General features: G+C 39.6%; 1 protein-coding gene across 1 annotated transcript; it reads left to right on the top strand.

Annotated features, from left to right (window-relative positions):
• Positions 1-5873: 5873 nt before the first annotated feature.
• On the top strand, positions 5874-12736 carry LOC131346436 (uncharacterized). Its single transcript, XM_058379863.1, has 6 exons — positions 5874-6174; positions 7856-8194; positions 8592-8654; positions 8844-8963; positions 9071-9111; positions 9202-12736. The coding sequence occupies exons 1-6, from the start codon at positions 6093-6095 to the stop codon at positions 9559-9561; spliced, it is 1005 nt and encodes a 334-aa protein (XP_058235846.1). The 5' UTR covers positions 5874-6092; the 3' UTR covers positions 9562-12736.
• Positions 12737-13808: the final 1072 nt, after the last annotated feature.

Below are 13808 nucleotides of genomic sequence, written 5' to 3'. Positions count from 1 at the left end.
AATCTGCATTTCCACCAACTCAAAGAGCATCAGATGAGTGGCGTAGTTCCACTTCTGAGAAAAAAGGTTAATGTTATAGCAATGATTACACAACTCAGCACTTGTTTTAAAGTATTTAAAAAAAATTCTATTTTTAAAAATTGGACTTGGAATAAAAATGTGCAGAAGAAATTAAAATCAGTCTGATTTCATAAACAGTGATGGTTTGATTTAAATGGTGCAAGGTTTGCCAGAATATAATCCATGCTTTAACATGTTGGTTACATTTGAACATACTGGCTATTATTTAATAAGGGAAAGTTGTGATAATGTAAAACTGTAATATTTGTTTGGTTAAGAGGTTTCACAGCCAACAGACGACGCAAACTTGAGTCACGTCATTTATTGAGGAGAAAAATTTCAGCCTGGATAAATATATAAACCAAAATGCATATTCAGTTAGGACTTATAACTTTAACACGGATATTGACCCTCGTGTTATGTTCACTCTTCAGACTCTTTGGGACTCTTCAGATCAGACTGATCCTGGACATTATTGGAGTTTTAGAAGCACTACAGAAATAAATAAATAAAAATGTCTGCAATTAATAGGACACATTTAACGATAAAAGTGTCATTTTTGTATTAAAGGAATAATTTGTGTAATAAAATGTACTTTAATAGAGACCTTGGTGCATCTGGAAATGCAACTGATTTACAAAAAACACAAAAACACCACACAAGGGTTAAGTAAACCTTTCCTTTTTCCTTCAAGCTTTTATCAACACTTTGAATCATCAGCTTATTGCAGCACTTTCTGCAGCCTCCATTAGCAAACTTGGTTTGTTATGTCTCAAAAACAAGCAGGTTAAACCAAATGTTTGGAGTCTTTGCATGTTTACACCCAGCTCTTCTGTCTGAGTCTGCTTAAATACTAAAGAACTTAAAATCTAGGGATCTGATTCTTATAAATGTGAAATCTATCCAACGTGTGATTGAGTAGCTGCGAGTGCTGGAGGTTTCCTTTACATCAGACCTGGGCGTTTTATAACCCCCGGGCCATATCAGGCCCTTTGGCTGTTCCTGTGTGAAGTTCCCTTTCGAGGGAACTTGATGCTGTGTCATGACTGACGCTATGGGACCACTTTGTCGAGGAAGTGTGTCTGAAGCTCCGTGTGCACACACGCCAATTCATTGGCTCGGATAGGACGTGTGACGGAGAAATACGTGCCAGCATGTCCATATAATTTGTAAGTTATTGTAACATCCGGGTGCCCCCGCACCTCTCAAACCCGGAGGTCCCTGGTAATCGTGGATTAAAACAACATTAAAACATTAAAACAACAGGAAGGGCGTGGCACAAAGTACAAGGGAAAATAAACAGAAAAGCAGACTCTGCCAATTCACCTGCCAGCACCCCCTCCAGTGGTCTGGCAGGGAACTGTTCCAGTGATTCCTGACAGTTATGCACACAATACAACTGCATTGTTTTGATTTTTTAGGTGACTATTTAAATTTAGGTAGATGTGTGTCTGCACACCTTCACAGTAATGTAGTGGAGATACTGAGTGAGATGTTCGCCCTCAAAAGCGTCATGTAACCAGTCATGGACTACTAAGCATTTAGTCAGTAGTCAGAGCCATAAAGCTGTGTGCTTTGTTAGTGAAGTGTTTTAGGATTACGGTTTGAATTTCCACAATGTGACTAAACATGCAGAAATTCATTTCAATTCAATTCAATTTATTTTCTGTAGCGCCTTTTACAATGAACATTGCCTCAAAACAGAGAACGGGGAGGGGAAAAATGAAAATAAAAAATAACTAAATAACTCGAAATAAGAACAAAATTATTAAATTTAATTATTAAACTATTTTATCCCTATTTTTATCCCTAATGAGCAAGCCTGTGGCAACGGTGGCAAGGAAAAACTCCCTGGGATGGAATAAGGAAGAAACCTTGAGAGGAACCAGGCTCAGAAGGGAACCCATCCTCATTTGGGTGACACTAAACAGAAAATAACGTAACTGTAGCTGATTAATGTCCTTTCTACAACAGCAATCAATGGCCCATGAGGAACTATTAGGTCATTGTAGTTTCTAAGGTCATTATAGACACTATTTCTTTGCTGTCACAAGCTGACAGATGAAATGGCAGATCTGTGATGGTGTGAAAGTCCCCAAGTGGCTCTGTCCATGGCTGTCTCCTGGTCCACACAGATCCATCCACAGCATCAGTGGGCACCACCAAGCGACGAGACTCCGACCAGAGCAGTGGTCACAATGGAAACTGGCAAACACTGGGAGCTCAGAAGTGGGGTGTATAGATCGACAGAGACAGACAGAGAGAGAAAGTGAAAGATATTAAGTATGAGAAATGCAGTATGAGAAATGCACAGCAGCAGGGAGGGATGCGTTCACACAGGTAAATGCATCCCACTGTAATGGGACAAAGTGGTAGGTGTTATACAGGATGGTTTTCCAAATCTGGCAGGAAAAGTGTCAGACCTTTGAAGTGGATGCAGGAAAAAGTGACTGAAATGAACCCTGAAACAGAAATATTTCCATTCATACATTTTTCCATTTTCCATTCGCATATCCACGTCATTCCACCAGACTTTAGTGCACTTGTTCAAACCCGAGATTTTTCTGACTGAATAAGAACTGAAAACTATCAAAAGCACTTTTTTCCTATAAATTAATTGTTGGCTTATAACAAATTATAAAACATACACATGTTTGGTATTGTTTTTGTGAAGTTTGGTGAAGGTATGTTACATTAAAAATAATATTAAATACAGTGGTACCTCGATCCTCAACCACCCCTATTCAGTTCTAATTTTTGAATTAATTTGACCTTGGTGTACGATTAAAATAATTTCGGTGTACAACTCGACCATCAGGAACGCTGGTTCTTGTTTCGTACAGGATTGCAACAAATATGAACATTTCGAACAAAATTCGAACGAATGTTAATGTTAACTGTATTTTCGACACAAATTTTCAGTTTTCGAAAATATTTTTCTGTGTTCAACCCGACCTAAAAAGAACTATTTTGACCACACACGCTTTCTACGCGGCGTACCCCGGTGTAGACAAAAGAGATGAAGCAGGTTACGCCGGTCATGTGTTCTGAAAGCATCATCTATAAGTGCTTGTGTTATAACCCTACGCTATCTTTTGTGGTATAATTTCAGTAGCCATGTCTCCGAAAAAGGGGAAATCAGGCATCAGTGTTGCCAAGAGGAAAGTTGTGAGATCAACCATCGAGTTGAAACAGATTTTTTGTTTTACAATTTTCCTATGGGGGAAAAACAATTCGGTTTTTGATCAAATTGAGGTACCACTGTAGTAATATAAATATTGGTGTTTCTTTTATGTTACAATAGAATTAATAAAAATCAGTAGCTATTTAGTTGCAGCTGAACAAAACCCTATAATTTGCTGGTTTTTATAATTTAGCCTTAATAAAAAAAAGAAATCATATTGAGCAGAATTAAGTTCAGCCTATTGGCTCAGCCCTCAACAACAGTCCCAGTTTCTCATGTGGCCCCTTGTGTAAATTAATTGCTTTTCCTTGCTTTATATTTTCACTAAAATGTGAAATGTTTTGGTTGTGAAAATCGACACGATCTGCCGCTGTAGCTGACTGTAAGATGCTTTTGATTGTAAAGAGTTCGGTTGAGTTACCAGAGAAACCAGAAAATCATTCAGGCCCTCTGACCTTTGGGAAAACAAGGAAATGTTGTCATGTCATGTCATGTCATTGTCTCCGGCTTATCCAGAGTCGGGTCGCGGGGGCAGCAGTCTAAGCAGGGATGCCCAGACTTCCCTCTCCCTAGACACTTCCTCCAACTCTTCCGGGGGGTTTCCGAGGCGTTCCCAGGTCAGCCGAGAGACATAGTCCCTCCTGGGTGTTCCCCAGGGTCTCTTCCCGGTGGGGCACGCCCGGAACACCTCCCCAGGGAGACGTCCAGGAGGCATCAGAAACAGATGCCTGAGCCATCTCAACTGGCCCCTTTCAATGTGGAGGAGCAACAGCTCTACTCCGAGCTCGTCCCAGGTGACAGAGCTCCTTACCCTATCTCTAAGGGAGCGCCCCGCCACCCTACGGAGGAAACTCATTTCAGCCGCTTGTATCTGGGATCTCGTCCTTTCGGTCATGACACAAAGCTCATGACCATAGGTGAGAGTAGGAACATAGATTGACTGGTAAATCGAGAGCTTCACCTTTCGGCTCAGATCTTTCTTCACCACAACAAACTGGTCTTGTAATGTCATTGTCTCCTGCTTATCTGGAGCCAGGTCATGGGGGCAGCAGTCTAAGCAGGGATGCCCAGACTTCCCTCTCCCTAGGCACTTCAACTCTTTAGACCTCCAACTCTTCCGGGGGGATTCCGAGGCATTCCCAGGTCAGCCGAGAGACATTGTCCCTCCAGCATGTCCAGGTTGTTCCCCGGGGTCTCTTCCCCTCAGGGCATGCCCGGAACACCTCCCCAGGGAGACGTCCAGCTCCTTCTTCACCTCAACAGACCGGTACATAGACCGCATTACTGCTGCCGCTGCACCGTCTGTTCCAAAATTGTATTCCCATTGCAAATTTTGCACATTACTTTTAGTGCTGCTACAATCACAAAAAAAATACTGTATAGATTTTCCCTTTATGTTTACATGCATATTATTTTACTATTGCACTTAACTCACGTTAAAACTATTGTGTTGTACTGCTCTTTGTGTAGTACTGTGTAGTATACATAGTAGTATACCGTGTTGTCTCATGTAGCACGATGCTTTATATAGCCACAGTCCTAGAGGAACGTTCTTTCCTTTTACTGCGTACTACACCGGATGTTTATGGTTAAAATGACAAAAAACGCTTCTTGAATTGACTTGAGTTTATTTCCACCCACAAAGTGCTGCCCACTGGGTGGTTTTTTTTTTTTGTTTGTTGTTAACCGAAGCTTTTGACTCGATCTGTATTAGTTGATGATTTGCTCGGTTGCCACCTGATTGGCTGACTGTGCAAGTGCGTGAATGAGCAGGTTAATAGTGGTCAGGGATATACCGGGGTGAGTGGATTTCACTGCACTACCATGAAATTATTTCAATTTAAAAGTTAAAGCAATACATGAGATTACACTTTATATTGCGTGATAGTGATATTGATACTAGATGGGGGTCTGGCTTAGTGGTTAACACATTTGCTTCACACCTCTGGGGCTGGGGGTACGGTGCTGCCTACATGCTGTGTGTGTGGAGTTGCATGCATGTTCTCCCTGTACTTCAAGGGGTTTTTTTTGGGTTTGCTGGTTTCCTTCCACAGTACAGTGACGCAGACAAACATAGAGCTAAACATAGAGATAAAACTAAACTATACTTAAGGTGCAATCTTTAGTAAAAAAAATTAGACATACAACAGAAGTGCACAGGATGACAAGACAAGACAGTGCAGACAAACAACATGTAGACCGACTCTGCAAAGGAACAGTGTTGACAGTGAGTGCAAATATTAAAGTTTACATGTAAACAGGATCAATATAAAGTGTAAAGTGTAATGTAAAGTGACATATGCGTGCAAATTGTGACCTTGTGTAGGATTATCGGGTAGAGAAAATGAATAGATGGATGGATGGATGGATGGATGGATACTGATCATTTTCCTCCCACCTCCAACACCCAACATGTAGAAGACCTGGTATCCCATCCAAAGTGTATTCCCAACACACGCCAGTGTTCCCACGCCAGACTTTGGATCCATTGACCCATATAAACAGATATCCAGAGTGTATTCTTCACTAGTGATCCACAGGATGGTGCTGTCGAGTTGCAACTGAAATCTTGTTGCCGTCACGTCAAACCACAACACACAGGACATGAGGTGTCAAACGTACAGGGTGGGAGAAACAGAAGTAGAAGCAAAAGGGGGAGCTAGATTAAGAAACAGTGATGCAAACGGATGAGACGAAGGCAAATGTTAAGATAAAAAAAAAAAAAAAGTCTGCACTTTCACCCTTAGTGTTTAAAAACTCTGCTATCGCGTGCTGATGTGAGTTAACGCTGTGTATCTCAGCACCACCAGACACACCTGACTTTGTATGTGGTGAAAAGCGGTTCTTCATGGCGCGCTGCGTCTTTCACGTCAACTGGATTCTTATCATCCAGCTGTGGCTCTCACTACTAATCACCGTTAATACAGATGGTAAGTCAGGAGCTTTAACCCACATCATTTACTACATCAAATCATATTTATTTACAGACTATTACTACTATTAATTATTAATACTAGTCTATGGTATGTCACTCACTCGCACACACATTCACTCACACACACGCTTTAGCTTTAATTGTGTAAGAAGCATTGTGATTAATGATCATCAGATAATCCGTGAAGAATCATCCGCTCACTTCTCCGCTATGTTTTGTCTGTGCACAAGGTTTCTAACAGCTGTGGGGGATGTAACTGTGTGTTTCGCTTTAAAGTGCTTTTCAGGCCTTGAAATGAAGCGTAAACCTGATGTACATTGGTGTGAATTATTACTATGAACACCCTGAGACAAGTTGATTGTCTACTTGTGTACAATTTAGTTCTGTTTGGGGTTTTTTTTGGCCTGAGCCCTGAGCATATATTAGACACAAAAGGGCTGAAGATAAGATTAGATAAGATACGATTAACTTCATTCAGAAAATTTTTGTGGCAACTTCTGTGGTTCCGGACAATACAAACACCAATTTCGTAATTTCATTTGACGCAATTGGACTGACGTAAGTCCATATTTTTTGAATAAGCGTGTCATGTCCGCTTGTCTTTTTTTAACCGTCTTTAGTCATATATATATAGTGTGCATTTTCTTTACCTAATAACAATCTTATACATTTAAAGGCTTATATATTTATACACACATTCATTTATTTCATTTTATACATTTGGCTTGTTTCTCCAAAATTTCCCTAAAAGCGGTCTGCTCTATAAATAGTTCGATTACACCCACTGTTAAACAGTTTAAACATCACTGTTATGACGTCGTATATTATACGCGTAAAGAAAATTCTTGGCTACGAAAAAAATATGAAAGCTTGTAATCTGGTGGTGAAATATGACTTAACTAGATGGTGTTGCAGTGTTACTCGCACTGGAACTGCGTAGCTTTAAATAAATGTATAATTTTATATACAACTGAGCGTAAGAAATGTTTTGTATTGAAACGCTTGTATTTATGTTAATACCCCCCCCCCACACACACACACACAAACACACACACACACCATATTCCTGTAAGAATAAAAAACTAAAAAGAAAAATCCTCAGTCTTGAAAGTTTTTCTTGCGTTTCTAGTCTAATTTTTGCACGAAAGAAGTGTCTTGTAAACAGGATGTGCCCCTACAGCTCAAGATGGAGGAGGTGGGGGGCTCACCTTCACTCCATCACCCACCTACGGTGAACAATGCACACCTACTCTTACACAAAAACGTATTGTACTATTACACAAAAAAAAAGTGTCAATGATTCGCATTTTTGAGAATTACCTCTGATTTGTGTGTGGGGTGGGATGATGATGATGATGGTGAGGAGGAGGATGACTCAAGGTTCAGTCGTGTTGTTAGTCATCTTTCTGCTCCTGTTTCTCCAAGACCACTCTTAGAAAAAGTGTGTGTGTGTGTGTGTGTGTGTTGGGGGTAAATCAAAAACTTAATGGTCGTTTTATGGTTTAAAGAGAGAACCTTAACCATCGATAGTTCTAGGAAGAAACTCTATAAAAAAAAAGTGTAGAACAAGATTCAAGCGAATGACTTTTAGAAAGCTAAGGAGCCGTATTCATCTTAGAGAACTCTGAAGAATTGTGTACTTTTCCTGTGTTTATGTTTTTGATTGTGTTTTTTAGGAAATAATATAGACTGTTTCCCATCTATCATGGTGCCACGGAACACAGTGTGGAAAGCACATGAAATGAATTCCCTGATGATCAACTGTACTGTTGTCAGTGAAACACACTGTTGGAACAACATAAAAGTCACATGGTGCAGAATTGAAGAAAACAATGAATGCAAACATCTGAATCAATCCAATCACACAGAAACTGAATGGAGAAACATTACTGAGAGGAAAAGATTGTTGTTTCTGATATTCCAAAACATATCCATGCATGATGCTGGTCTTTACAGATGTGAGATGATATCACCTACATCCAGTATGAGTCATGCTATCAATGTGACTGTGACAGGTAAATATATCATAATTATATATTCACTATATACAGTATTTTGTATATATGACCTAAAACTAGATATAAATAATGAATATAAATACAACATTTAACAAGCACTGCAAGTTAAATGGTTTACAATACGGCTTTTTGGGTTTATTTAACCACTGCTGAATGAAGAGAAAAATATAAAGGAAACCCATAAGTAAGCTGAAATATCAACACTGATAACACAAATATACTTTACTTCATGTATTCCTGTACTCGACTGAGTAATTTGTGTCATCCCGATCTGCCTTTTTGTCTGATATCTTGAATAAACTTTCACAAAACTTCCTCTTTCACCCACTTGAACCCATGTGAGACTGTTAGCGCAGATTTAATGATCGTATCATCAATCCTATTATTCTTTCAGATTATGTTCCAGATTGTAGCACTGCCTCTAACAATCCGGAAAGCCAACAAAACAATACAACAAGTAAGGAGTGTTGTTTTCACACCTAATATTGTGACTTATGTCCAGTGCAGTCATATTTAGTCTTATACAACTGTATTTAGCATTATTATCTGATTCACAACCAGATAACTCCTGTTCAATAACTCTAACAGAATTGAAATACTGGTGATGAAGTGGCATCATTTTTTACTTATTTATTTTTACCGTCAGACAGTTTGAATATGACGGCTGTAAATCCGTCACGGCTGCTGTCCTACGTGTATATCTGCAGTGGGGTTGGGCTGCTGATCTTCATAGTCATTGTGTCTGTAATTGTTGTCCGGTGTCGAGGTGCGTAGTTTTTCTTTCCTCTGTTCTCTACAGACCCAAAATAGTCTCCAGTACTGAAAATGTAGAAAGGTTTCAGTGACACGACTGTTTCTGTTCCCTGTTAACAGGAAAGAAGAAATCAATTAAAAAAACAATACACGAGAATCAGGTACAGTTTTGTATCTTTCTTAATGAACTAGGCTACTGATTAACAAAGTTCTCATGATCCAAATTTCTCATGATCCAATTCACTTTACAGTCCACAGGAACCCCGGTGATGGATATTGCTCCACCCGTATATCCCAGGGAGTTTCCACGTAAAACCCAAACTCTTCCTGCCCAAGTCAGTCCTCCACAATCCTGCACCTATGACACGCCTCCTGTCAGAGTTAGAGTTACATCACTAAGAGACAGATCATCAGCGGGAAGACATCCTGTCAGTCGGGGACCACCAAGACGATGCCACGACCATCAGGAAGTGGAAGATGTGAAAGAGGTTGAAGAAGAAAATCCTTTGATATATGCCACCCTCAATCACGAGGCTGCGCCACAGAGACCTGTTCGAGTCGCTCATGTACAGATTGAAGCGTCAGAATATGCTGCCATTAAAGTGACATAACTCTAAGTGCTAATGCTACAGAAACTTGACTGAACACAGTTTTGTGTTAACTGTTTTAAGCCAGTCTGGGGTTATGTATTTTGTTGTAGGCTTGTCAGATGTCTGCACAGGCAGCACTGGCCTATATGTTGAACAAATTCAGTCTGTATTGCGTGTGACAGCATGTTCAGCGTGGAATGAGGGCAAGCTGTCAGCGATGATTAAGATAAAAACAAGGTGCTTACCAGCTGTGACCGTGATGACCTACATCCATGCCAACCGAGACAATGCCGATGTCCGTGCCAAGCAAACACCCAAGCCCATGCCAAGTGAGATCAAGACAAGACCAAGACTCAAAACAACTCAAATCAATACAAGGTCAAGACCCATACCAGTAAAGACCAAGACAAGAGTAAGGGCCATACTAAGCAAAACCAAGAGAAGACGTAGGCCATTACCAATGAGAACAAGAAAAGTTCCAAACCCACACCAGCTGAGATCAAGGCAAGACCAAGACTCATAGCAACTGAGATAAAGACAAGACCAAGACCCATAGCAACTGAGATCAAGGCAAGACCAAGACTCATAGGAACTGAGATTAAGACAAGACCAAGATCCATGCCAACTGAGATCAAGACAAGACCATGATCCATTCCAACTGACATCAAGACAAGACCATGATCCATTCCAACTGACATCAAGACAAGACCAAGATCCATTCCAACTGAGATCAAGACAAGACCATGATCCATTCCAACTGACATCAAGACAAGACCATGATCCATTCCAACTGAGATCAAGACAAGATCAAGATCCATTCCAACTGAGATCAAGACAAGACCAAGATCCATTCCAACTGACATCAAGATGATGAAACAAATAATTATCACTCATATTAAAGACTTATTATCAAGACCAGACAATATTCGGACAAAATAGACCAAGTACAAAAGACCAAGATCAGGATATAGTGACTTCAAGAACTTAAAGGTTTTGGTTTTAAGACGTAATGTACCAGTTGGTCAACCCTGATTGTCATTAAGCACACAGAAAGTGAATACATGGATTTCCAAAAGCACTGAAATCATGTGTTGCTGTTTCAGAAATACATCTAAATCCTGTGTAAAACGGATGAACTTGTTGAGATTTATTTAACACAGATTTGGATATGAGGCGACATTAATTGAGAAAATAGTTGGTAGGAAAGAAAAAGCATTCAGTCCAAACCTGCTTCAGCTTTAAGAATGATCAGTGTATGAAGTTTAATTATTATTTCTTTACAAGGTTTGTTCATGACTATATATGTGTATAATAGTGCAGGTATAAAGCACTGTTTTTACTAATATTGTTATTTTCCTACATGGGGCATGAATCTTAAAATAATTTTTGATTGTTCTGAGAAAATGTATGTTTTATGATTAACTTCAAAAACGAATGTATGATTTTCTTCGAGTGAAACAGTGAGTGTTTAATATAAAGCTAAATCTGCTGCAGTGCTTCATGTTCTATCTCCTTACAGTCGTTTTTAAGCACAATAGGCATTAACTTCAAAATCTGTATTCTCGCTAGTTGTAAGGTTTGCTTTCGAACGTTACATGCGGTTTTACTAGATAAAGTTTAGGTCTCATTTTTCCCTCATCGTTTTCCCTCATCGTCTGTCTTCCCCCAATCACGAGCCGTACATCCTTAGTATGAAAATATACCTGCACTGCTTTCAGAGGTGGACGAAGTACACAACTTCCTTACTTGAGTGAAAGTACAAATACTACTGGTCAAACAATACTACATTACAAGTAAAAGTTGTAAAGACAGATTTTTACTTAAGTAAAAGTACAGAAGTTCTTGTTTTTAAAAGTACTTAAGTATCAAAAGTAAATGTCAACACATTGTTTTATTATTGTTGCATTGTTGTATGCAATACTTACAGTACCTTTTGTAGCAACCTAGCAACCTTATTTCTTGAAATTGTGATGATTATGGCTTACAGATAAGGAAAACCCAAAATTCTGTATCTCAGAAAATTAGAATATTACATAAGATCAATAAAAAAGGATATTTCAAAGAGAAATGTCAGACTTCTGAAAAGTATGTTCGTTTCTATGCACTCAATACTTGGTTGGGCCTTTTGCATGAATTACTGCATCAGTGCGGCGTGGCATGGAGGCAATCAGCCTGTGGCACTGCTCAGGTGTAATGGAAGCCCAGGTCGCTTTGATAGCAGCCTTCAGATCATCTGCATTGTTGGGTCTGGTGTCTCTCATCTTCCTCTTGCCAATACCCCATAGATTCTCTATGGGGTTCAGGTCAGGCAAGTTTGCTGGCCAAAGCACAGTAACACCATGGTCATTGAACCAGCTTATGGTACCTTTAGCAGTGTGGGCAGGTGCCAAGTCCTGCTGGAAAATGATATCAGCATCTCCATAAAGCTTGTCAGCAGAAGGAAGCATGAAGTGCGCTAAGATTTCCTGGTAGATGGCTGCATTGACTGTGGACTTCAGAAAACACATTGGACCAACACCAGCAGATGACATGGCAGCCCAAATCATCACTGACTGTGGACACTTCACACTGGACTTCAAGCAACATGGATTCTGTGAATCTCCACTCTTACTCCAGACTCTGGGACCTTGATTTCCAAATGAAATGCAAAACTTACTTTCATCTGAAAAGAGGACTTTGGACCACTGAGCAACAGTCCAGTTCATTTTCTCCACAGCCCAGGTAAGACGCTTCTGACATTGTCTCTGGTTCAGGAGTGGCTTGACACGAGGAATGCGACATTTGTAGGCCATATCTAGGATTCGTCTGAAGCTCCCCAAATTCTTGAATGGATTTTGCCTGACAATCCTCTCAAGGCTGCAGTTATCCCTTTTGCTGGTGCACCTTCTCCTACCACACTTTTTCCTTCCACTCAACTTTCTATGAATATGCTTGGATACAGCACTCTGTGAACAACCAGCTTCTTTAGCAATGACCTTTTGTGGCATACCCTCCTTGTGGAGGGTGTCAATGACTGTCTTCTGGATAACTGTCAAGTCAGCAGTCTTCCCCATGATTGTGTAGCCTACTGACCCAGACTGAGAGACCATTTAAAAGCTCAGGAAACCTTTGCAGGTCTTTTGAGGTAATTAGCTGATAAGGGTGACACCATGACTTTCCAATATTGAACTTTTTCACAATATTCTAATTCTCTGAGACACAGAATTTTGTAGTTTTCCTTATCTGTAAGCCATAATCATCACAATTTCAGGAAATAAAGGCTTGAAATATTTCACTCTATGTGTAATGAATCTATATGATATATGGGTTTCACTTTCTGAACTGAGTGACAAAAAATATTGACCTTTTTCATGATATTCTAAATTTTGAGATGTACCTGTACACATCTATGTGTATCCACTCATGCACATTTCAATCTAATGGTCTGTAAATGAAGACTGGTCAGGAAAAAAAATCTAACCTGCTTTAAAACCCAGCTACACAACTGTAGCTGTACAACCACCCAACAGCAACACTGCTTTAACAAAGAGTTATATATTTCCACAATTCATTTACACCGTTTTAATATGCATTTACACCATTGTCCAGGCTCCTCCCTCCTGTGGGCAATGCGTTGTGGGCAATATTACCCGTTAGAGTGTGCATTGTTCTGCACTTTGAATTTCTACCGGAAGTAGTAGACCATCCAGGAATTTTTGGAATACTCTTTTCAGTATACTGCGATTTGGGGCGTACAAATTCTATTTTTGAATACTATTTAGGACACATTGTATGAGGATTTGGACACAGCGTACGTTTTTGTGTGTTAACTAACATCATTACCAATGCGTTGGTGGTGTATAATATACAAAGCATATCTTTGTCCATTTTGTCAGCAATTGATCAATTGAGCAATTGAGTTAAAAAAATTATGGAAAACCACTGAACTTTACAACACGTGATGCTACAAGAGTGAAAAAAATCATCCTATGATTAATGTAACTACTTTCTACTCAATGACCTTGACAGAAATGTAGTGGAGTTAAAAGTAGAGTACTTGTCTTTCAAATGTAGTGAAGTTAAAGTAAAAAGTATCCAGAAAAAATAATACTCAAGTAAAGTACAGATACTCAAAAAGTGTACTTAAGTACAGTACTCAAGTAAATGTACTTCTTTACTGTCCACCTCTGACTGCTTTTGACATCTGTCATCTTCCACACTGGGCGTTGCACTCATCATCCGTTTCTGTATGTAGAAAGTATACGAAGATACCGTTTACTGTTTCTCCA

This window comes from Hemibagrus wyckioides, linkage group LG26, assembly GCF_019097595.1.
Source record: "Hemibagrus wyckioides isolate EC202008001 linkage group LG26, SWU_Hwy_1.0, whole genome shotgun sequence".
Classification (NCBI taxonomy): domain Eukaryota; kingdom Metazoa; phylum Chordata; class Actinopteri; order Siluriformes; family Bagridae; genus Hemibagrus; species Hemibagrus wyckioides.
The sequence above is the reverse complement of the archived record's forward strand: the minus strand, read 5'-3'. Positions and strand labels throughout refer to the sequence as shown.